Source organism: Nilaparvata lugens, chromosome 3 (genome assembly GCF_014356525.2).
Source record: "Nilaparvata lugens isolate BPH chromosome 3, ASM1435652v1, whole genome shotgun sequence".
Taxonomy (NCBI): domain Eukaryota; kingdom Metazoa; phylum Arthropoda; class Insecta; order Hemiptera; family Delphacidae; genus Nilaparvata; species Nilaparvata lugens.
The window spans coordinates 39,811,202-39,836,404 of NC_052506.1; the positions used below are offsets into that span (position 1 = coordinate 39,811,202).

Genomic DNA, 25,203 nt, shown 5'->3' on the forward strand with positions numbered 1-25,203 from the left:
GGTAACAATATTTTTCCAATAATGAAAAAACTTTGTCATTTTATAAACTATCGAATGAGTATAAATTTTCCAGGAAAATTTCAAAACTAGAGTGTTAAAAAATGAAAATTTTCAAGTATAGCACCCTAAAGCCATCTTTTCGTTGTTTTAAATTCATACCATTGAGATTCAATTGAGTGAGAAGACAAAATCAATCTGTTCATTAATCAGCTGCTCTGATAGAATAAAAAGTTTTTCTAATGCTCACCCAACAAAAGAGACAATTCTCGCAGTCATTGTATGAAAAGTAACGTGCTTCCAGTCGGTCGATAATGATGTCTTTCCAGTCAATAGTCAAGTTTTCCCAGTTGGTTCGTAACATAATAATAAACATGAACACTTGATAACTTATTGAAATTGAGTAAAAAAAAGACTTATAATACTAATAAACTAAAAAAAAACTCAAACAAACTACACTCGAAAACAATACTCTAACTAAAATATAAACTTGGAAACAGAGAACAACAAAACTGAAATAGTGAATTGGAAAAATCAAACACTCATGAAAAAACTAGACTTAATAACTCAGGAACACGAACAAATACTTTTTCCTATAGAAAAAGTATTTTTACGCCCTCAATCACTCGACACAAAGCTATCAAATTGTAGACAATTATTCACACTCAAACAAGATAAGTCTCGTTTTTAATTAAAAAATAGAATTTAAACTGAAATTCTGATTCGAGGATTTGAGCTAGACACCTGTATTAGGTCTCATTCGAAAGATAATCAAAAAAAGAAAGTTTTTGCGCTATAAAAATTATCTCGTACCCTGGAAAAAAAATTGAGAAAAATGTGTCTGAAGTTTTCAAAAAAACTTCAAAAATCACTCTTTTTCAACTTTGACCGCTAAAAAATACTACTCAATAATTGACTTTGGCATGTTTTTTCCTCAAATCAATGTGAAATTTTGTCCTCTTTTCAACGATGTCCTTAAAATTCACTTAAGACCAATGGTTCTTGAGATATTGATGATTTAATGACTGGAAGTACGCCTACTTGAAAAATATCGAAAAATCTATATATCTTGAAAACGAAGGTCGATAGGAGAAAATTTTACTAAACATTTTTTGTTGCAAATTGCATGTAAAATCTATGGTAGCCGGGGTTTACACCTTATCTGGGACACCCTGTATATATATATAATATATATATATATATTATATATATATATATATTATATATATATATATATCCAAATATCTAAACAGAAATTGCTCATTTAATAGTATAGGATGAAAGGAAATAGAATCAGCTGATGGAATATTATGTTTTTTTATATAGTTTTTACCTGATTTTGAAACATGAAAATAACAGGCCCAGTAGCTCAAAAGCCTGTTCAATTTCAATCATGATTCAATTCCATGAGAACTAATCAGAGCAGGGTTTTTTAATAGAAGGCTGCTCTGATTGGTTCTCTTGGTATTTAGTCTGGATTAGGAATTAACAGACAGTAGGCCTACAACTGTCTCTCTCAAGGCCATGGCTGCATACAAACATGGAGCAACAGAGGAACCAATACAACAGAAGCTGAAGAAATTAGTTGCATTTCTATCACCTCACAATAAGCATCAATTCAACTACCATATTTTCGGAGAGATCGATTTTAAATTACTTTTGCTATCATCCAGTCACTTTCTGTACCTATTCTTCTAGATGTTCCATAAATACTGCAATGTTTTAAAATAAGGTTGCCAAATTTGCTAACTTAACTACAGCTTTTTCACTTGTTTACACATTCTTTCTCACGAATTTCAACAGATTATGGAAACTTTTTTGATCAGCTGCTACTTGAGGGACCAATAATCCTTTCTAAAAGAACTTCAGTGAATTTTCCCAGAGTTTAGACCTGTTCCAAAATATTTTTTCCTCCACCTACTGTCTAAAATGCTTACTTTACTTCCTGGAAAATAATACTAGAGTGTCACTTTTTCGCTCTCGGTAGGAAAAAAACAGAAAAACTCCCTAAAGCGTAAAAGTAACTCCATTTAAATAACATGGGAAGCATCTCTATTTTAAAAAAACTTTTAAATGAAATAGGTTAGAAGGTCTCAGCTCAGATGAGGAAGCATATAGAGAAGTCATTGAACCAACTAAATTCAATACCTCAACCAGACATTTGATCAATATATGAAATATATGTTTGTATTACAAACTTCATATCAGTATACTATAAAAATGTATAAATATTTTTTTTATTCCCTGTTATTCAAAATACCAGCCAACGAATATTCCTCATTAACTAATCGAATTTGAAATGGGAACTTCATCATAGTTGTAGTTGAGTTGGCCATTGTTGTTACAACTTTTGCCGACAGATAGCGCGGCGGTGAACTGTGATTACAAGCCAGACAGTTGTATACTTTTTAGATTATGTTGTAACACACTGTTACTGCTCACGTAAGTATTTAAAAATTATTTTATTTGCTGTTTTTATAAAAATGTAGGTGGAGGTGTAGGTTTAATGTTGTGTATATCATGAGTGAGAAATGCTTTTTCTCCCTCAGGAAAATTGTTGCCCTCGACTTTGCCTCGGGCATCAATCTTTCCCTTCAGGGAGAAAAAGTGGCATTCTTCACTCTAGATATACAAATAACTATTTTTATCGCAAACATACTATGTTCCTGATTTAATCAAAATCGTTAGAGGCGTTTTCAAGACAGACATACATACAATATCCACAAACACACATATTCAAACAGAAATTGCTTGCTTAGTATAATTGACTTCAATGATTATGCTTTCATTTAATGTGAGGTTATTTCACATAATAATAACAACTGGTATAAAAAGCAAAAATGTCAAACATAAATGAAATCGAAACTAATAAGAGCTGGCATAAAAAGCAAAAATGGCAATCATAATTTTGAAATTGAAACAGTAGCTATCATCTTATCTTCATCTGATCTAATGTGAACAAATTATAGTAAGATCCACATCAATGTGTCAGCATTGTTTGAATGGGGAGCATTGATGCTATTAATGAGGAATACTGACAGTTTCAAGTGAATATGAATGAACTGTTATACATATTCTCCAATATTTTTATCAAAAGCTACCTCCTATTTTTTTCTTTGGTAACTCAACTAATGTTTGGGAATAATTGATTCATGGAAAAAGTGCCTTACTTCTATGGAAGATATTTTTACATTAGGAAAAGCAACAACAACTATTTGGCTGTTTTAATAAATATGTAACCCCTTTCTTTCGTCAAGTTAAATTCTGGCCGAATTTCCTCATTCTTTGCACACAGATTCCACAACAGACACTTCTGAAGTTTTAAAAATACCCTCCATTTATCATACTGAATAATTAAAATTTCATCGAAATTGTTTAAGCAGTTTACACGATCTGTCAGATATACAAACAAAATTAGTCTTGATAGAATAGGATCAATTGATAGAAGCAACTCCCATCGTAAAAGTTTGTTCTATGAAACTTAAAAATCATCTATACTCCCAGGAATAGAGATAAAAATATAGTATATTCTGATATATTTTATATTCTAATATTTATAAATCTGAGTACCCTTTTTAGAATTATTCAACACACCATGTTTCGGCTATAAATAATGCCATTATCAAATGATTGGAGAATAAATAATAATATAATATTCCCAGGAATAGCTCTGATTGAAGTAGCAGTGCCCAATCAATTTTCCCAAGATAAATATGCATTGTAATCTTCAACTTGGTGCCAACCTAACAAAGTGAACTCAACTTAATGCCAACCTGACAAAATTATAAATTTAGTTAGCAGTTAGCAACTGTTTCGAAGAGGTACTCTCTCTAGATTATAGTTCTATATTAACATGGTATGAACATTTCAATTATAATTGAAAGATTGGAATAAGAAGAATATACATGCTAAAAGACAAACTTAAAACCCTTAACCCGATATGTGTGTGTGTGTGTGTGTGTGTGTGTGTGTGTGTGTGTGTGTGTGTGTGTGTGTGTGTGTGTGTGTGTGCATATGCATGTGTGTGTGTGCTTACATTTCCATATCTTTGTCACCCTTTGACACACACCAGCATGGGAGCAGACAGTCGGGTTAACACCCAACTATAATCGGGCCTTACACACGGGCCCAACAGCTGAGACTGCACCAAACGTTAGAGTGAGTCTCCAGGAGTACTTGAAAAAAATATATTTTTAGACTCCAGAACATGAGTATGAAGCAGATTTCCTTATTTATATCTTTGCCGGGTCTCAAAATCCTGCTGTAAAGTAGTGCTTCAGTGGCGCTGAGACGAACTAACATCAGTGCTGTGTTAGGCCCGACAATCACTTCAAATGCTGGTTTGTTGAAACGTTGAGATTGGTTAGATTTTACAGTGTTGCCATTTTGCTATGACAGGTTTGTTGTTCCTCTTTCTTTGTAAGGATACATCGAAATGAAACATGCAGAAGAGAAGCAGAGTTTAGTTGGAGTGTAATCTTCACTCTCACTACGGTAATCCAGTTTACTCAAGTTTGCTGTTTGTTTGAGGAAGTTCATTGTGTTTTGTTCACTTCACAAAATAATGTGTTAGGCTATCATGCATTAATTTTTCCAAGTCCACCCCACTAAGCCATTGCCCAATAAACAAGAACAGTTTTATAATAATGTGAATAGCCCTATATATAATTAAGCAATTACTTTGTACTTTTACAACTACTTCATATTATTATAACCTATTATTTACACATCATTCATGTGTACAACCAATTCATTTCAATCTAACATAGATAAAACTGAGATACAACAACCTGCTATTGAGTCATGGCTAAGGTACCGGTATTTATCTATTGTATGAAAAGCCTGTTGCTTAAGCCAACGTGATAGCCTACAACTGTGAAAATGAATTTTGTGTGAGGTATGTTCTTTATTCTATTCGGCAATTTGTTGTATATTGAATATTTTACCTGAAATTCTTGATAGGCCAGTTCTGTCAGATAGCTTAGTAAGAAAACTAAGCTATGCTGTACATCTGCCGTGAATGTGCTAGCAAGCACCTGAGAGAGCAGTTTGGTAACACTGTAATGAATCGTGACCTTGATTTTCACACTCAAATAGTCAAGTCCTTAATGCATATGTTTGTCGGGACAACACACACAATTTAATGGTTGTCGGGACGGCCCGACAAACATTTTATTCTCTTTTCTCAAAGAAAACGGTGTGTAAAGAATAAATGACCACTTATTAGGTTTGTACACATCTAACTGTACACTGAATAGCTTTCAGTTTGAATTCCCCCACAAATGTGTTACTGGCAGGTGAGCCGACAAAGATATGCATGTGTATATGTTAAAACCCTTAACCTGTGTGTGTGTGTGTGTGTGTGTGTGTGTGTGTGTGTGTGTGTGTGTGTGTATGTGCATCTGTGTACACGATATCTCATCTCCCAATTAACGGAATGACTTGAAATTTGGAACTAGAAGTCCTTACAATATAAGCATCTGACAGTAGTATAAAATTGTTACTTTTGGGACAACTCAAGGTTGTTGTAACAATTGTATCAAAAGTAACAATAGGGTTTCAAGGTCACCTATAGCGTCTTAATACTTGCTCTCCAGAACTGATGTTTTACCTCCAAAATAGAGCATGTAGTAGTATAAGAAGGTCGGTCCTGGCACACTTGTGTCCTTCACCTCAAGGTCACCCAAGTCGACCAAACATAACCTTAAGGTCACCTAAGTCAACCAAACCTAACCTCAAGATCACCCAAGTCGACCAAACCTAACCTCAAGGTCACCCAAGTCGACCAAACCTAACCTCAAGATCACCCAAGACAAACAAACCTAACCTAACCTAACCTGGAAAAAAATTAAAAGGAAAAATTAAAAAAAAAAATTGTAAATTAAAAAAAAATTGACAATAAATGAAAAGTAATTGAGAATAAATAAAAAATAAATGACTGGGGGCTATAAAAGGAGTTGATCTGCAAGGAGTGGGACATTGTGTCTTGTGCAGTCGTGCTGTCAGTACGTGTGTGTGTGTGTGTGTGATTTTTGTATGTCCAATAAAAGTAGCAATTAATTTCTGATTCTTATTCCTCAAATCCTCTTTACCCACATTTAGTAATGTAAGAAAAAGTGATCATTCTATAGAATATACAAGGAGCTTGAATATCCAAACAGTAATGAGATATCCTCTGGGTAGCATGTATGCTTTCAAGAGTCTCAGACATGAATTCTAGAGTGTAATCAAATCATTGTATCACAAGGGATATATTTTCCCAGTTATATTTCCCAGAACAGCATTCAATAGTATTCAGTCACTGTTCACTTACAGCTCACTAGAAGCTGCAATGAACTTGTATATAGTTGTTAAAGTATATAATAAACAACAACAAAATAGATATCCACCGTGGTGTAGTGGTTAGCACTTCTGCTTTCCATTCTAGAGGACTCGGGTTTGAATTATTCATAAGGACCTGGGTTTGAATCTTCATTGTATATATGGGGATATAAGATGTTTGGTTAAGGAATGTAGGTAGGTAGAGTGTAGGTGTAATTGTTTGTAAACCATTACACCATGATGGATATCTTTTGTTGAAATAACTTTTTTCAACTATGACTCAACAGGAAATTCAAAAGTTGGATCACCTGACTCTCCATCCTCAATCCTGAATCTCTTAACCCGATCAGTGCCTTCAACCAGTGAAAAGCCTGCAAATATAATCTTCTCCTTGCCCAATCCTAGCAGAGTCAGTTCTTGGAGACTGCATTTGAATTCACACCAATAGTGTTCTTGTGTATCAAGAAAGTTCAGTACAGTTTTCACATCCTTGTTCTTCCAGTCAGGCATCTGTTGGAGATCCACAATGGTGACCATGCTGTGTCCCAGCTTGAAGAATGTCTTCAACAACACTTGTGTATCATCAAACAGCACACTAAACTTGATCGGAAGTCCAGGCGGGCAATGCTGCATTATAACTTTTTTGATCCCATAGATCTTGATATTTTTCATAGTGTGGGTGAAGACATCAGTCAGGAACTGATGCACACATCCATTGCTGACAGCTGTATTTTCCAATGGATTATGAATATCACCTCTTCTATAGAGAATGACGCTGTCCATGCTTACTGCATTGACAACTGCCTGTCATTTATCCCAAAGTCTGGAGCAATCACAAATGTAAGACTCATGATCTGGACATGATTCTGTGTGACAGACTCTGGACTCAGAACTTTGGACTCTGGATTCTAAACTCTGGATCCTGGACTCTGGACTTCTGGACTCTGGACTCTGAACTTCTGGACTCTGAACTCTGGACTCTGAACTTTGGACTCTGGACTCTAAACTCTGAACCCAAATGTCCTGCATCATTGAAAAAGTCTGTCAACGAGATAATACCATGATTATGTAGTTCCTCCTCAAGCTCAATCACTGCATCCCGCAGACATAGCTCATGACAACATGTTGCAGTAGACTGAATACTTCTCAGTGCCGACAAGCCATCTTATACCAAACAGAGTATCTTACAGTATTTACAGTAATTTTACAGTAACACATGTACATCCCACAGTACCTGTAACATATGAATTGGAAGACTATAGAGGTGAGCCTATTCAAGGAGGGTTTTACTCTGAAGAAATTGTAAAGACAACAGTGCCAAGTGTCTTTGAGATTGAAAAGGTTTTGAGGAAAAGAGGGGACAAGCTGCTAGTGAGTTGGAAAGGATACAGTTCAAGTCACGACTCGTGGATCGACAAAAGTGACTTGATCTAGGATGAGAGAGGTTGTACAACAGCAAAACCTGTTCAAAGTTATTGATTTTGATCGTGTGGTAAAAGGTTGTAGTCTGGAAATAGACAATAAGAAGAAGCAGCATGGTCCTTTGTTCCCCAACCATATAAAATGCATTATATGTGGACCTTCAAGGTGTGGTAAGACAAATCTACTGTTCAACATGCTTTTTGATCCAAATGGAATACATTTTTCAAATATACATCTTTTTTCAAAGACTACATTTCAGTCCAAGTACAAGTTACTTGAAACCATCATGCAGGGACTAGGTGATGAGATGGAATATGTAGAGTGTGATATAAGTGAGGAAATACCTGAACCACATGAACTGCCTGCCAATTCAATAATTATCTTTGATGGTGTAATTTGTGAGCAACAGGATGCCATCAGGAAATACTTTAGTGCAGGCAGACACCTGATGTCAATGTTTTCTATCTGGCACAGACCTATAGCTGCATTCCAAAACAGCTGATTCATGACAATGCAAATTTTCTAATCATGTTTGAACAGGATGAGCTGAACTTGAAGCATCTGTATAGAGACCATGTCAGCGCCGATATGACCTTTGATCAGTTCAAGGACATGTGTAACAAGGTTTGGTCATCAGCTACACATGCATTCCTTGTCATTGACTTCTCATCAGGAAAGAATGCTGGGCGCTACAGAAATGGTATTACACCTATTTAGTTGAGGTGTAAGTGTAGTAGAGTATCAGTCTGTTATAGCAGGATGGTTCGACCTCATCAGAAGACATTGGAGGAGGTAGCTCCTACCATCAAGGAGATTGCAAAGCTAGGACATAACATCAAGAGAAAGCATAAGGAGCTCACACTTGGAAGAGAATTGACAGAGGAGCAGCATGCAAAACATTTCAAACCACTAACTGAACCACTGGGAAAAGTTATTGAGACTCTTCAGATTCCTGCAGCCCAGCAACAACCATCTCCAGCTCAGCAACAAGCACCTCCAGCTCAGCAACAGCCACTGGCTCAACCATTAGCAGAAGAACATTGGCTTATACTGCCTACACTGCCAACAATTCCAATCCGACCCAGGCATGCTCGACGTCCATTACCACCACAACTAGAAGTTGTTGAGGAGCAGGAGGAGGAGGAGGAGTCACCAACCTATGAATCATTTGGAGAAGCAGCAGGCTCCACTCCGGCTCCAAGTACTTCAGCAGTTGCAAGAAAATTATTGTCTAAGGCTAGGACTTAGAGTGATGAGGAGGAGGAGGAGTAGGAGGAGGATATTGAGGCAGTGTTGAATAACAGCAGTCCTAAGGAAGTGTACAACATTTATACTCAAAGTGGATTGAGTGGAACCAAAGTGGGTCCATATGTTTATAGAGCAATGTTGAATGATAGTAGTGCAGATACTACATTTGGACCAAGATTAGTTGGAAACAAGTACTATTTGGGTAGTAGGCATCTAACCTTTGGAAGTGATGGCTCAAAGATTGAACTGACTGACCCTGCAGATGAAGAACATAAAATGATTTTTGAAGCAACAGTTGGACTATGTGAGCTGATTTTTAAAAAGAAGCCTAACAATTAACTTGTTATGTCACCTGACTCAAATGCATACAAACGCATTCTGTATTTGCCCAATTTGTATAGAAAAAACTATGACCCAGTTGGACGTATTATAAACTTGTTACGTCACCTGACTCAAATGCATACAAACACATTCTGTATTCACCCAATTTGTATAGAAAAAACTATGACCCAGTTGGATGTATTATAAACTCCAATGATGCCAAGTATAAGAAGACAATTTACCCACTGATAAGGAATGGTAAGCATAGTGGGAGAGGACTGGTGACACCATTTAATATGGTGGCAAACAATTGAACTAAGATTGAGTATGTCTACTACAATGATCCCAACGAGTTGGTGGACAGACTAAGACTGTTGGATCAGTCCAAGGCAGTTGGCAATACTGGACATGAGAATGAAATCAATTTGATTCTAGAAGAGTTGGTGGAAGGCGGCTATATAGTTGGTAACCCTGCATACTAGCTTTGCTATATAAGAGACCTGATATGTATATACATAATAGTTGAACTATGGATTCTGTGGGAAACATTAATGCACACTATAGACATTGATAAATTTAGCACATCCACGTGCTGATGGAGATGCTGTTAACTTTGCAACATGTAGAGAACTGATTTCAATGTGGCTGCCAAAGACAAGGGACAATACCATATCACAGGTATTTACAAGTCTCAACGATTCAATACTTACTGATATGCTGGATCCAATTAAGCCTACTGATGGAGTGAACAATCGATATCTTGAGAAGAGGCTGATTGAGTTTGCTGGTAAAATGTTTACATTGTATTTAGACATTGTGTTAGATCTGGAAAATGCTAGAACTATGAAGGAATTGCCACCTGATGAAATGAAGAAATGTTTAATAGATCTTATGAGATTACTGGAACCACCACCTGCAACACCACCTGAAACATCATTGCCACCAGCACAAACATCGCCCACACCAAAAAGTATAAACCCAGCTGCTAAAGCCATTAAGAAGCATTAGATGGCTGGATGTAAGAGAGTGAGGAGGTACCAAGGGAGAGGGGTACTATCATCAATTGCAAAAGCTGCCAGTTCAATAGTTAAAAATAGTGCTGGCACTATAGTTAATAAAGCAATAGACATTTTACCTGTAGAACTTCACATCCCCGGCTACCAGTACTGTGGACCCGGTACCAAGTTAGAGAAGCGATTGGCAAGAGGTGATCTGGGTATAAATAGTCTTGACCGAGCTTGCAAAGAGCACGATATTGCCTACTCCAGAAATAGTGATACAGCGAGCAGAGCAAAGGCTGACAACATCTTGGCAGATCAAGCTTGGAGTGTGGTAAACTCTTCAGATGCAGTATTCGAGAAGGCTGCAGCACTAGCAGTCACCAACATCATGAAGGCCAAGGCAAAGTTTGGTGGAGGAGCAAGAAGTTGTAAGAAGAAGAAGAAGAATTCCAGGAAAAGTCAGCACACATAGTCCAAGAAAGGTAAAGGACCTCTACAAGTATATGTGTTGTCTAAAGCTGAAACACTTTTGAGGAGTGTTTATGTGGGTTGTCCTACCATTGGATGGACCCTTGAGACAAGAGTGTGATATCATCAACCTGGATACCAGCAGTGGAGCAGGCACACATTGGGTGTGCTATGTGAAAAAGGATTATGTCACCCAATACTTTGATGGATTCGGCAACCTGAGACCACCACAGGAGTTTAATGACTACATGCATTGAGGGCTGGAGCCAGCATCAAGGATTGAGTATAACTATGAGCAGAAGCAGGAGGATCTATACTCACATATCTGTGGACATTTGTGTTTCAAGTTCTTGATTGATAATAATTAAAATTGATTAATATCACAATCTGTCAATCTATATTTGAGTAGCCTAGTATCAAAGTCGGACATCCGCCACTTACAAAATTTTTCAGGAGAGAGGTTTTTTTGTACAGCTGTTTTGCCTAGCTCCACAGGGTTGAATATCTTTCTCAATTTAGTTCAAGTTATTTGAAAACAATCTATTTGGAATTTTTAGTGATTCCTTAACTCTAAAAATACTAAAACAACGTGAGAAAAGTGGCCACATTTGCTTTTGATACTGAAATGAGGATATGTCCCTGTTTGATAGAAAGATGCATTTTTATAATGTCCATTTTTGATACTAAAACTGCAGTTATGGGTGATAATGATATTAAAACATCATTTTGAGCCATAAATTTAATCAAAGCAAGCGATCAAAGTAAAACAGAGAATATTAAGTACAAAATCAATATGAAAGAACAACCTTTGAAGGTAAAAATATAGCATGAAATCTAACATAAAATTATAAATTTGAAGTAAAAAAATGATGTATGCAATTAATATAAAAAGGAAGGTACTGTACAAAAACAACTGTGACAGTGCTGTGAAGAGAGCTATAGTGAGGTCCACGTTATAATGACAGTATTTGATTAACTTTGATGTTGCTATCCTTATCTATCATTTGACAAAGCAGGTAGTACTATCCTTTTCTAGATCCACAATGATGCCAAATCTGTTTTTGTCGATGTAGAAATATAATTGATTAAGGCAAATGATAGGCAACGCAGTTCTTCTATCTCTATCCACTGCCATTATAACGTGGACCACACTATAGTGATGAGCTGATCTGAACATGTGCATAACAAACTGTCATGGCGGACAGGTGCCGACCGAGAGTTCTCATTGGCTGGAGTCACAGAAGTCCAAGTTTGATCCTTAACAGCTCTAAACATGTCCGGTTTTGAAACTCAACTCACATTTCAACATTAAAAATAACATAGTTCTGTCCCGTTTTGATCGAAAAGAACCTCAGAATGCTATAGAGCTTGACTAATACTACTAGAGTCAAGTGCAAACTCAATTTCGAAAAAATGGTGGATGTCCGACTTTGATACTAGGCTACTCATTTCTTTTACCCTTTACTCTTAGTATATAAGGCTGATGAAGGGAAATTGATAGTCATTGTATAAATGTATATTGAGCAGGTAAAATCATGATGCTCTATTTTGGAGATAAAATGTCAGTTCTGGAGAGCAAGTATTTTCCACAACTTGATGTGAGCAGTGGTGATTAGGAAATTGGATTAACTGGCTTTACAAGTTGTAACTCAATACCAAATGTTGAGGAAGGTTTCAACAATGTACTACATTTTTATGCAAGTAATAGAATTCCTAAGAAGGGCAATACTTGTGCAGAGATAACACATGACGAGCTTCAGAGTATGGCAAAATCAAAGTTTCATAGCTACTGGAATAGTGTGATCTCCAAACATAAACCTTGGGAATCTGATGAGGATGAAGATGAGGAGGTTATTGGTAAAAGGCATACAAGGGCTACTACTACTACTACTACCAGTAAAGATTTGGTTATGCATTATGTATCATTACCAACAGGTAGTTTTGAATTTACCACAATTGCTGACTTGCTTGCACAAAGGCTGTTGGAGCATGATATTGAATTCCAGGCAACTATAGAACCATCAACCTTGAAGTGTTTAGTTTTGAGCACTGCTAAGCTGGATTTCAGTCCATCAAATTCAATAGGAAAGCTGTTAGGATTTACTAATACTCAAACAATAGAAGCCAACACGTCTACTAGAAGTGATACTACTGTACAAATCAGTAGACCTAATGTGATACGCGTCACATGTAACATTGTTACTGGATCCTACTCCAATGAAATTAAAGATCACATGATCTATGAGTTTTACCCTAATGTTGATCCTGGGTATAAATTGGTGGTGACTGTGCAGAATGTAATCTATTTACCTGTAGATGTCAAGGAGATTGGTAGCATTACACTGCAGGTAGTTGATGAGAATGGACGTCTGATAAATTATAGAGGAGATGAGATTAATATAGCTCTGCATCTAAGACAATGCAAGTGAAATGGTGTTGTTATTTGAAAAGTGGAATCAAGGATTGGATATGGAGGCTGCAGTCCATCCTCCTCCTTCTTCTCTCCATCATCATCCTCCTTCACCTATAAAAGAAGATAAAAGGAAACAAGGATTCATTCAGCATACAACCTCGGTGAGGTTAACATCAAGGAGCATTGAGTATTTGAAGGAACGAGGCTGTCAAGTTAGACAATAGAGGAAATGGGAGTTTTGGATGTGACATGACAAGGACCTTTGTCAGATGACAGTATCATTGGCTATGACTATCATTCTCATGCCCCCTATACCGCAAGCTTCAACGCCAAAGATGAATTGAGGATACCAATCCAGCAACAGGACATTTACACACTACCATCAGAGAGCTATCTACATCTAGAGTATACTGTGCTTGGAGCTGGCAATGCTGCTGTGGCTGGAACACCATGTGTGTTTGGATTCTTTGCCAATCTGTTTTCAGAGATACGCTATGAAATCAACGGTGTGGAGGTGGACAGCATATGTAATCCAGGTATCACCAGTCTGATGAAGAATGCTATGACATTCAAGTGAGATGAACGCAGCAAGATGGAAGTGGCCAGCTACAAGTTTAGTTCAACCACTGGTTTTGCCAATTTTGCTGCAGATGGTACAAAAATGGATGTACCTCTACGATACCTGCTAGGCTTTGCCAAAGACTATAGACAGATTCTATTGAATGTGAAACAAGAGCTGGTGTTGAGAGTCAATTCAATGACTGTGTGAGTGTTGCCGGTGCTAATGTTACAATCACAAAGCTTTTGTGGAGAATGCTGTATTTAGAAGTGGCTGATGATGTAAGAATGCATCTGCTACAGATTGTGCAGAATGACACACCAATCAGTATACCATTTCGACATTGGGAATTGTACGAGTACCCAACCTTTCCACAAACTACAAAACATACATGGACTGTCAAGTCAACAACTCAGCATGAGGAGCCATGCTACATTTTAGTTGGCCTGCAGACTGCAAGACGAGGTGTAACAGCAGCTAACAGTTCAAAACTTGACAAGTGTAGTATGAAGGATATTTGAGTGTTTTTAAACAACAAATACTACCCATATGAGAGCATTGATGGCGATGATAATCATGTCTACAACATGTATGCAGCTTTCAATGGTGTCTACAATCATGATAATGCTCGCTCATCTAAACCTCTGCTTGAAACAGGAGCTATAAGCACTGATAATATAATGTTGTTTGCTTTTGATTGCTCCCGCCAAAATGAATCACTAAAAACTAGAAGTATCAATGTGAGGATTGAGTTTGAAGCTACTGCCCACATACCCACCAATACATGAGCCTACTGCCTAATGATTCATAAAATGATCAAAGAGTACCGACCATTGACTGGTCTAGTACAGTCAGCATGGAGAGAATATAAAATACCTATGATCTGGATTGTGCAGCTCATTCTTATGTGGAGCGTTCAGTGATACAGTCATGTTCAAGTGGGCTACTGTCACCTTCCCCACTGAGGAAGATGATTGATTGATTGATAGATTAGCTGCCTTTATTAAAAACCTAGGAGGGCAAAGTTAGGGCGCAGCCGGCCCTCTCTTACACTTAACCCTCTTAATCCACTGAAGATGGAGAGATAAGTGAATGAGAGGATGTGTTAGACAAACCATTGATGAAGGATGCTTCTATAAGTACTACAGACCTACATACTGCTTCTGATGATGGTGTGGTATTTGAGGACTGTAGTGGAGACAACAGCTTTGCAACATTTACACCGAGAAGAGCTAGCAACATTTTCGGCCCACTACCACTCTACCTGATAAACTTCCAAGGATTTGAAGGACTGGGTCATGATTTCATTTTGAAGGAGATGGCAGTACTGGAACATGATGATAATTATCATGTAACAACTCATCACTACTTTTTCAAGCCACCCTACCCAGATATGCTGTTGAAAGCTAGTGCGGTGCTTGACAACAATTGTCTACATCAAGCCAAACATGGACTAAGATGGTCGGTCAAAGGAGCTGGTCAACAACATCTTCCCTACAAAGCTCTGAAACCAATTGTTTGCAATATGATTAGACGATGGCTGGCTGACAGCAACTTGGGACCATCAATCAAGATCTTTGTCTATGGATATGACACAATCACTCTATTGGACAAGCTGCTGCAGCTGGATGATGAGGTGAATATAGAGTATGTCGACTTGACATCACCCTATCTCTACTACAAGATACCGAACCTGGAGGAATTGCTGAGGACTAGTGCTGGACATGGAAGCTACTGCCCAGAGCATTAAACTATGTGGAGTCTGTGTGGAAGAAGCAGACTGGAACAAGGAAGGAGTCTATGGATGCATCAATACTCTGCGCACTCAATATTGTGAACTCAACTCATGATTGGATTATGAAGACAATGCTGGAAGATAGATATTTTTGTTGTAACCTTTTCATGTCAATAAATAAACATTTGATTTAATTTACTGTTTTATCATTCACTTTTACCCCCACCACCACCATCATTATAAACTATATATAAGTGGAGACGTTTGTCTCTTGAACATCAGTCAATTGCTGACTGTTGACAATGTCATACTTTAAAGGTTATGTTCTGTTTGGCAATAGCCAACGAGTACCATTGGATACTATCTACAGTCTCAAGTTTAGTGGAGTAGCTGTTGTAAATTTGGATAAAGTCTATAATTGGCGAAATGAGGATGTCAAGATTGAATTGATCTTTGATGATCATTCATCCCGAAAGTATTGGTATGAATTTGAATGCAGTGACAAGAGTCTAACTCTTATCAGCAACAACAGGAAGGTGACCTTTGCAGGATTCTCATACTACAGAGATGATGGACGTGTGAAGAGATTCGGAGTTACAGAGGGCTGTTCAGGAGACCCTGCTCTACTAATATCTATCTACAGTGCTGCTTTTCGGGATACTGTACAAACTGATGGAGTATGCAGCATTTCAGAACGAGAGGAAAGGTCGGCAGAGGTCTATCGGGAAACCACAAAACATAGAAGAGAATTTTCAATGAGAAATATATATATTCTGTTTTATAATGGAAAATAAATGTATAAGGAAAGAATAAAAATATTGTTTTCTTTTCTCTACCCACTACATACAAAAAAATATATCCTCTGGTTCTGTTGATACTGACCTTTAATACTTACCTTTACCACCTTGGATTTGAACCTGGAACCTCCAACTTGGGAAGCTGACATGCTAACCACTACACCATAGAGGATTTATGTTTAAAGACTTAAATTATATAGAATATGATACTTCTTCAGGGCACGCCACACCAAGCTCGCTACCGCGGCGGTAGCAAAGTTTTAAAAATCGCTAGCCATGTATTCAGGTTGAGCGCGCCACACTGAGTTCGCTACCGCAGCGGTAGTACAGTGCACTACCACCTACGACCGCCTGCTAGGCGATTCAACAAAAGTTCGCTGAGAGGTAGTATGGCAGACAAAGCGAGCTCAGTGTGGCGCGCTCAACCTGAATACATGGCAGGCGATTTGAAGAGGTAGCGCAGTGCTGAGTGCTGTAGTCACACCCTCCCCCCACTACTAGACTCACTACTCGGAGACTACCGCTAGCGGACGTTTTTCGGTGTGGCGTGCTCAACCAAGAAAACTACCACCAGTGGTACTACCTCGGCGGTACTGGCGAGCTTGGTGTGACAAGTCCTTTCCTACTAATGATAACGAGGAATTGAGAAGTGAGTTATGATGGGGTGACATCATCATATACCTGTTGAAACAGGAAAAGTTATCCCCACCACCACCACCACCACCACTTTACTCTGTTTGGTATAAGACGGCTTGTCAGCACTGAGAAGTATTCAGTCTACTGCAACATGTTGTCATGAGCTATGTCTGCGGGATGCAGTGATTGAGCTTGAGGAGGAACTACATAATCATGGTATTATCTCGTTGACAGACTTTTTCAATGATGCAGGACATTTGAGTTCAGAGTTTAGAGTCCAGAGTCCAAAGTTCAGAGTCCAGAGTTCAGAGTCCAGAAGTCCAGGGTTCAGAGTCCGGAGTCCAGAGTCCAAAGTTCTGAGTCCAGAGTCTGTCACACAGAATCATGTCCAGATCATGAGTCTTACATTTGTGATTGCTCCAGACTTTGGGATAACTGACAGGCAGTTGTCAATGCAGTAAGCATGGACAGCGTCATTCTCTATAGAAGAGGTGATATTCATAATCCATTGGAAAATACAGCTGTCAGCAATGGATGTGTGCATCAGTTCCTGACTGATGTCTTCACCCACACTATGAAAAATATCAAGGATGGGATCAATAAAGTTATAATGCAGCATTGCCCGCCTGGACTTCCGATCAAGTTTAGTGTGCTGTTTGATGATACACAAGTGTTGTTGAAGACATTCTTCAAGCTGGGACACAGCATGGTCACCATTGTGGATCTCCAACAGATGCCTGAGTCAGGTGATCCAGCTTTTGAATTTCCTGTTGAGTCATAGTTGAAAAAAAGTTATTTCAACAAAAGATATCCATCATGGTGAAATGGTTTACAAACAATTACACCTACACTCTACCTACCTACATTCCTTAACCAAACATCTTACATCCCCATATATACAATGAAGATTCGAACCCAGGTCCTTATGAATAATTCAAGCCCGAGTCCTCTAGAATGGAAAGCAGAAGTGCTAACCACTACACCACGGTGGATATCTATTTTCTTGTTGTTTATTATGTATACTTTAACAACTATATCCAAGCTCATTGCATCTTCTAGTGAGCTGTAAGTGAACAGTGACTGAACAGTGACTGAGCAGTGACTGAATACTATTGAATGCTGTTCTGGGAAATATAACTGGGAAAATATATCCCTTGTGATACAATGATTTGATTACACTCTAGAATTCATGTCTGAGACTCTTGAAAGCATACATGTTACCCACAGGATATCTCATTACTGTTTGGATATTCAAGCTCCTTGTATATTCTATAGAATGATCACTTTTTCTCACATTACTAAATGTGGATAAAGAGGATTTGAGGAATAAGAATCAGAAATTAATTGCTACTTTTATTGGACATACAAAAATCACACACACACACACACACACGTACTGACAGCACAACTGCACAAGACACAATGTCCCACTCCTTGCAGATCAACTCCTTTTATAGCCCCCAGTTATAGATCCCCAGTCATTTATTTTTTATTCATTCTCAATTATTTCTTATTTATCATTGATTTTTTTTTAATTTACAATTTTAAATTATTTTTTTAATTTTTTTTTTCAGGTTAGGTTAGGTTAGGTTTGTTTGTCTTGGGTGACCTTGAGGTTAGGTTTGGTCGACTTGGGTGTCCTTGAGGTTAGGTTTGGTCGACTTGGGTGACCTTGAGGTGAAGGACGGTTCTGGCACACTTATGTGCCAGAACCGACCTTTTTATACTACTACATGCTCTATTTTGGAGGTAAAACATCAGTTCTGGAGAGCAAGTATTAAGACGCTATGGGTGACCTTGAAACCCAATTGTTACTTTTGGGACAACTCAAGGTTGTCCCAAAAGTAGCAATTTTATACTACTTCCGACACAAACAATTTCGATCAAATGCAATTCAAGATGGTGGCTAAAATGGAGAAAATGTTATCAAAAACAGGGTTTTTCGCGATTTTCTCGAAAACGACTCCAACGATTTTGATCAAATTTATACCTGTAATAGTCATTGATGAACTCTATCAACTGCCACAATTCCCATATCTGTAAAATTTCAGGAGCTCAGCCCCATCTATGCAAAGTTTGATTTTAGATTCCCAATAATCAGGCTTCAGATACAATTTATACAAAAAAAAAAATTGAGTGGAAAAGAATGAGCATGAAAACCTCTACAATTAATGTTCAGTAACATTTTCACCTAAAATTGAAAATAAGCTCGAAATTCGAGAAAATGTGATTATCCAATTGCAAACTATTGGCAACTGTTGATTCTACCAAATGATTCACTATGAAGAGATAGCAGACCTCGTATGTCTCCAGCGTTATTATCCTGTCACCAGCTGGCTAAGATCTTTGTTCATAAGTAGACTTGAGATTTGTGAGAACACTGGCTTCAGGTGATCAATTTTCATAACGGCAAGGAAAGTTGTGTGAGTGCGCCACACCAGATTTTTTTAGTATATTTTCGATTTCTCATTGGAATACAGCATTTTGATATTCATATAATCAAATATTCCAAAAACTGCAGCATTCTTTAATAAATAAATAGATAAATTCTAGTTGCTATGATAAATTGGATCCTATTTCTCAGAACACGATCAATTTGTACAGAGAAAATGATATTGGAACAAACCTTGTGTTTTTCCTTTTCTGCGTTGGCCTCAGCCAATCGGATCTGCTGCTCCTTCCACCGCTGTTGCGCCTCCAACTCGTCAGCTTGCCATTTCAAGTGTCTCTCCCTCGACAATCTCGCCTCTTCCTGCCTAGCGAACTCTTCCAATGCCGCTTGCTCTTCCAACCACTGGATATGAGATGGAGACTTGGCTCGAGTTACTTCTTCTAAAATAGATTAACACAATTTGAGCGATCATCATAACATAGTAAAATAGACCTGACTCGAGCTTGTTCTTCTGAAATAGATTAACATAATAATGGGATTAACATATTAATGTTATTAACATAACATAGTAATGGGAGGACAAAATTTCGACTGATGAAATGAGCTTGCATGAATGTTAACAGAAAAATATTGTTGAATTCAAATTTTGTTCAAATTCAATATTTTAAATGATCAAATTGTTGCAAAATACTAGCGGATTTGAACCAGTTTATGTGCTATCCGTGCTGCAAATAAGGAGCAATTCTCCAGAGACTTGTAAGAGTATTTGATAAGTAGGAATATTGCAATAGAACAACAATAGAACATATTGCAAATACAACAATAGACAATGTCTGTGACTAATAGGATAACATTATACATATGAAAACCAAGAAAGTTCTAACGTAAAATGGAAATGTTGGAATTCGAATACGAATATTGTACTTTGAAATTTTTATTGAAGGATCCAAGAACATGAAATATTTCCATTTCCATTTGTCTCAGTTATTCTGAATAATCTCCACAGATTATTGCCATTTAAACATGGTGTACTGGTAAAAAATTTTGGAGTTGAAAAAATAATTCCACTAGCGCTTTTCATAGCTCTATATACTATTTAAAACACATACTGCAAATATATGTACTAAACAAAGATCTTTCAAAAGTTTAAGCAATTAGCATCTATTTCAACATAGCATCAAAGTATAGCTTTAACAGATCAACACATTTAAATAATTTTACCAACAGTGATCAGAATATTTTTGTTAATCAATATAAATAATTTACATACCCAATAGCAGAAGTCTATCCCTCTCGTGTGCAATTTCACTGCGAATTCGCTTTCTCCTCATCTTTTTTGCAATTTTCCTCCATTCTTTATGCCTGTGGCAACAAAGGGTAAATTATTTAAAGTAATAACTAAAACTAATAGTAGATATTATATTTCTCTCCTGTATTTTCCACCAAATTTGGCGACCCAACTACAGGTATCTCACTCGGTTCGCCAGCCCGGTAGCCAATCCTAATAGCTCAGCGTGCTTTAGACTCGGCCGCTAATGATTGCTTTCCGGTTACCCACTAGTGGAAAATGTAATACAAGCCAAGAGTTGAGTACTTTGAACACACGTGATTTTAGAAGAACATAGCTCAAGTTCAAGCGTTTGGCACTTCTGGATTTATTACGTTCAAAATTTACAGTTAAAATGAAACAAGGTTAAATAAACAAAATGTGTTGTACAGAAAAAATAAAACTAATCCTTCCCATATTGAGTAAATTGATATTTAATCTTCCTCGTACACTCTGAGCATAGCATAAATTTGGCTTCTCACAGTGAAGGATAACAGGCGAGTCTTGCCAATATATTATAAGAAAGCGCTGCCAAAATATACTAAAACGTAAGAGTCACAATATTACACAGTAGGTAATTTATAAATTTACATATTCAAATTCAACTAAGGCCTGAATGAAATTTTACCATTTAGATCTTAAGCAATATAATACACAATAATGTAAACAAAAAGTATACTAAATTTTGGTATGAAATTCTAAGTTTGAACAGGTGATAAAATTGATTTGTTGACTCTTCGCCTAGGACCAAACAATTTGTTTCTAAAAGTCCAGTAAAACGCACTAATAAGAAAGGATGATACATTGAAACCTTAATTAGAAAAAAATCTCTGATAAAACAGATCTCAACATATAAAGATTCAATATTAATTTATTGTCAGAACACTTTAACAAAAATGCAAGACATAGTCAACAATTATATAAAACAATTTAAAATATAACAATAAACGTTAATAGTCATCATAGTCACATCGTAATAAACACAAAAAAATAAGACAAGGATCAGAAAATTCTATATAAATAAATAAAATGAGTTTATTTCCTTAAAAAAAATACAAACACGCAATTAAGACATAAGAAGTACAAAATATCTAAAATACAATACAATATGTCTATAAAAAATATGGAATAAAATTCTATTGGAAATTAACCTACTCAACTATGGGAAACCCATGTACTAGAGTAGGTGTTAGTAGTAGTAGTAGTAATAGATTCTGGGTGGGGGTACAAACTGCAAATACGTTGGGTAAGTGAGCTCACATATTGTTTGAGATTATGTTTTCTATATGATGTCTTCCAGTTAAAGTAATACAGTTCTTAACTGCATTTACTGGAGTAAAAAATATTGATTCACATACTCTAGCATTAGTAAATGTAGGTTCATCTGCAGGTTGTTGCTTTTTCAATATATTTTGTGCCAGTTCAGATCCAATATTTTATAAGAATTTGTTGAAAAATTTTACAAGATCTTCATCATCCTCTCCCAGTTTCAACTCTCTTCCTAGTACATTTAGTTGTTAATCTGCATTTTTGGTCTCTGAACTTCAGTTATTTCTCTTATATCTTCTCTTATCTTCCATGTCTGTTTTGCATCTCTCAAATCTCCAAGCATGTGAGAGAAATATTGTTTTTTTTATGTTTTTTTTTTTGCTTCTTCAATTACTCTAGTTAGCAGATTTATGAATCCAGTATCAGCTCGGAGCTCGTTGAGAACGGTTGATTCATTGGAGCTCTCATCTTATTTGTTTGTCGATTCGGTTTTGACTTGAAAGTGAACTGTGATGAATTGTTAAAAACATTCTGTACAACCGTGCAATAATTCAATTGTGAGACTCGTTTGTTTAAATATCGGGTGACCCGTACGAATAGAAAAGTGCTTTTTGTTTATCTAAATCAAAATGAGTTCATGTGGTATTTGTAATAACCCGGTGAACTGTACCGCCAAATCGAAAAGTAACTGCGTGAACTGTAATAATATGTTTCATGCTAAGTGTGTCGACCTCAAAGACCCCGATTTAGAGGTTTTGCAAGGCGAGGACTGGCATTGCGCGAAGTGTGTTGGTGTGTTGCGTCGGCAGAGATATGAATCAGACTAGACCCCCGTTAAGCACGCTAAATCTTCAACTTCATCTTCGCAAAGTGGTGAGCCAGTAACGCTGGGAGAAATGACTGAACTACTATCTGTTCTGAAAGATGAACTGCTGGGAAAACTTAGTTCAGAGATAGCAGCCATTCTGGAAAAACTGGAGGCCAATTCTGCTTAAATCGCCAAGCAGCAACGTCAGATCAATGCTCTGGTCAGTGAGAATATTAAATTGAATAGCAGACTTCTCGAGTGGGAGTTCAAACAGGATGACCAAGAACAGTATAGCCGACGAAATACGATAGAAGTATTTGGGGTACCAGAAACCGAGGGAGAGAACTGTTATGATAGGGTGGTGGAGATTGGTAAAGCTCTGGACGTGGCGTTGGATCATACATCGATCGACGCGTACCATCGGCTGCCAAAAAATAAAAATATAAATATGCCTGTGGGAATAATTGTTAAATTTGTCCAGCGAGGTGTTAAGGATGCTGCTCTACTGTCGAAGAGAAAGTTGTGTAAGAGCTTCACTACTAACAACATAAACATGAGTAGAAATCACAAAATCTACTTGAACCAGTCACTAACACCGAGACGAAGGAAGCTATTCCAATAGACCTCAATTCAACGATGACATACATTTTGCAAACATATGTATCTCGGGTAGAATATCGTCTTACTGTGGGGCATCAAAAGTGATTTATACAGAGGTCAATAGGGACATGCAGAGACACCATTTCACAAAAAAGGGCTTACATTACTCGAAGAGTGGTAAGCATTTCATGGGAAAGATTTTATGTGACCTTGTGACTAGCGATAGTGGAATTATTGCTAATCGCATGACCAGAAGAACGACTGCTGAAAAATACGTTCCTTCTAAACGAATGGAGATTAATGACGATGTTGATGCAATAACCATTGACGACTATCCATTGACTTCATCAACGGCGCCGTTGATTGGTCAGTCTCATACGACTTGGCACGGAGGAGCAGCTTCAAACGTGCGACAAATAACAGAACAAGGAAGGAGACACAATTAAAATTTTATAAAGTGATGGCGGTACCAACATTATTGTATGGAGCAGAAACTTGGGTTAACAAGAAGAAAACATTAAGCAGAGTTCAAGCTGCAGAGATGCGTTTTCTTCAAAGTGTGAAAGGTTGTACAAAGTTAGACAGATTCCGCAATGATGACATTAGAAATGAGTTAGGAATATCAACATTAGCTGCACAACTTGAAATAGACAGATTGAACTGGAAAAACCATGTGGAACGAATGCCAGATACTAGGATACCAAAGGCTGTCATGAAATATAGACCCTATGGTAGAAGGGATATTGGCAGACCTCTGAAAAGATGGTAGAGTAAATAGTTATATCCTTTGAAACCGGAACAGGTGTGTACGCCTAATCCTTGAAAGAAGAAGAAGAAGAAGAAGAAGAATAACTGAAACTTGTAAATCAGCAATCGACAATTTCATTACCAGTCTCAACAAAACTTCTATTAAAGTGGAATGTTTGATAACAGCTCTATCAGACCACAATGGACAAATTTTCCATATTTTAAACACAAATAATAAGTGTGAAGGTTTAAAGACTAAAACAATGGGTAGGAAGTTTGGGAAGTCCCAAATTCAGCGCTTTATAAATGATCTAGATAAATTGGATTGGACTGAACTTTATCAGAGTCCTGTAGAAAACAAATTTTCATACTTTCACAATTTGCTCAAATATTATTTTGATCTTCACTTTCCGTTTGGTAGAATAGTAACAGATATATACATTGTATTTGTATCGATTTACTTATATTATATTATCCATTAGTCTATATATTTATATACATTGTATTTGTATACATTTACTTATTATATTATCCATTATAACTATTATTATGAGGTTGGCTGCACTGCCAGCTTATGATTGTTTTTGGGCGCGTTTTGGTCAACCACTGTGCATCTTGGAAGTTATGGAGTGCTGTAAAGTGCATACTGATTATTTACTGAATACTAAAATAAATATATATCATCAAATGTACAAACCTACAGACCGTACTTAACAATTGGCGACGGGGATGGGATTCAAAATACTACTGGATAAAACTACAAAATACTTCCTGGATATAACCTATATGCTATACGTAAGTCAATGCAATTAAAATTTTCCAAAGATGTCTCAGAATACTTCAGAAAATTCCACGATGAACTCTACATTTATTCAACCATTTGAACACTTTAATAACGAAATAGAAAATTTTGATTCATACTTGGAACGGTTTGAATGTCACACAGACATCTACAACATTAGTGCAGATAAAAAGGTTTGGTTTTTCATTACGTGTATTGGACCTGAAACTTACACAAAATTACGTACATTGGCATTGCCAAAAAGACCTACTGAGTTAACATTTACAGAAGCTATCAATATTTTGAAGCCGTTTCTCTCTCCAACTCCTGTTATTAGTATTGAATGACAAAGATTCTGATC

At 37.0% G+C, this 25,203-nt stretch overlaps 1 protein-coding gene across 4 annotated transcripts in view; it reads right to left on the reverse strand.

The window, feature by feature from the left end:
- LOC111051427 (U2 small nuclear ribonucleoprotein auxiliary factor 35 kDa subunit-related protein 1) overlaps positions 1 to 25,203 on the reverse strand; it is a 97,155-nt gene that overhangs the window by 42,241 nt on the left and 29,711 nt on the right. For all 4 annotated transcript variants that reach the window (XR_005570762.1, XM_039423774.1, XM_039423776.1 and 1 more), the window contains 2 exons: positions 20,581 to 20,672; positions 19,545 to 19,750 (listed from right to left, as the gene is read on the reverse strand). Coding sequence is in view for 3 of the 4 variants with exons in the window: in XM_039423774.1 (XP_039279708.1) it covers positions 19,545 to 19,750; positions 20,581 to 20,672 (298 nt within the window). In the remaining variant the exon portion in view is untranslated. The remainder of the gene's footprint in view (positions 1 to 19,544; positions 19,751 to 20,580; positions 20,673 to 25,203) is intronic.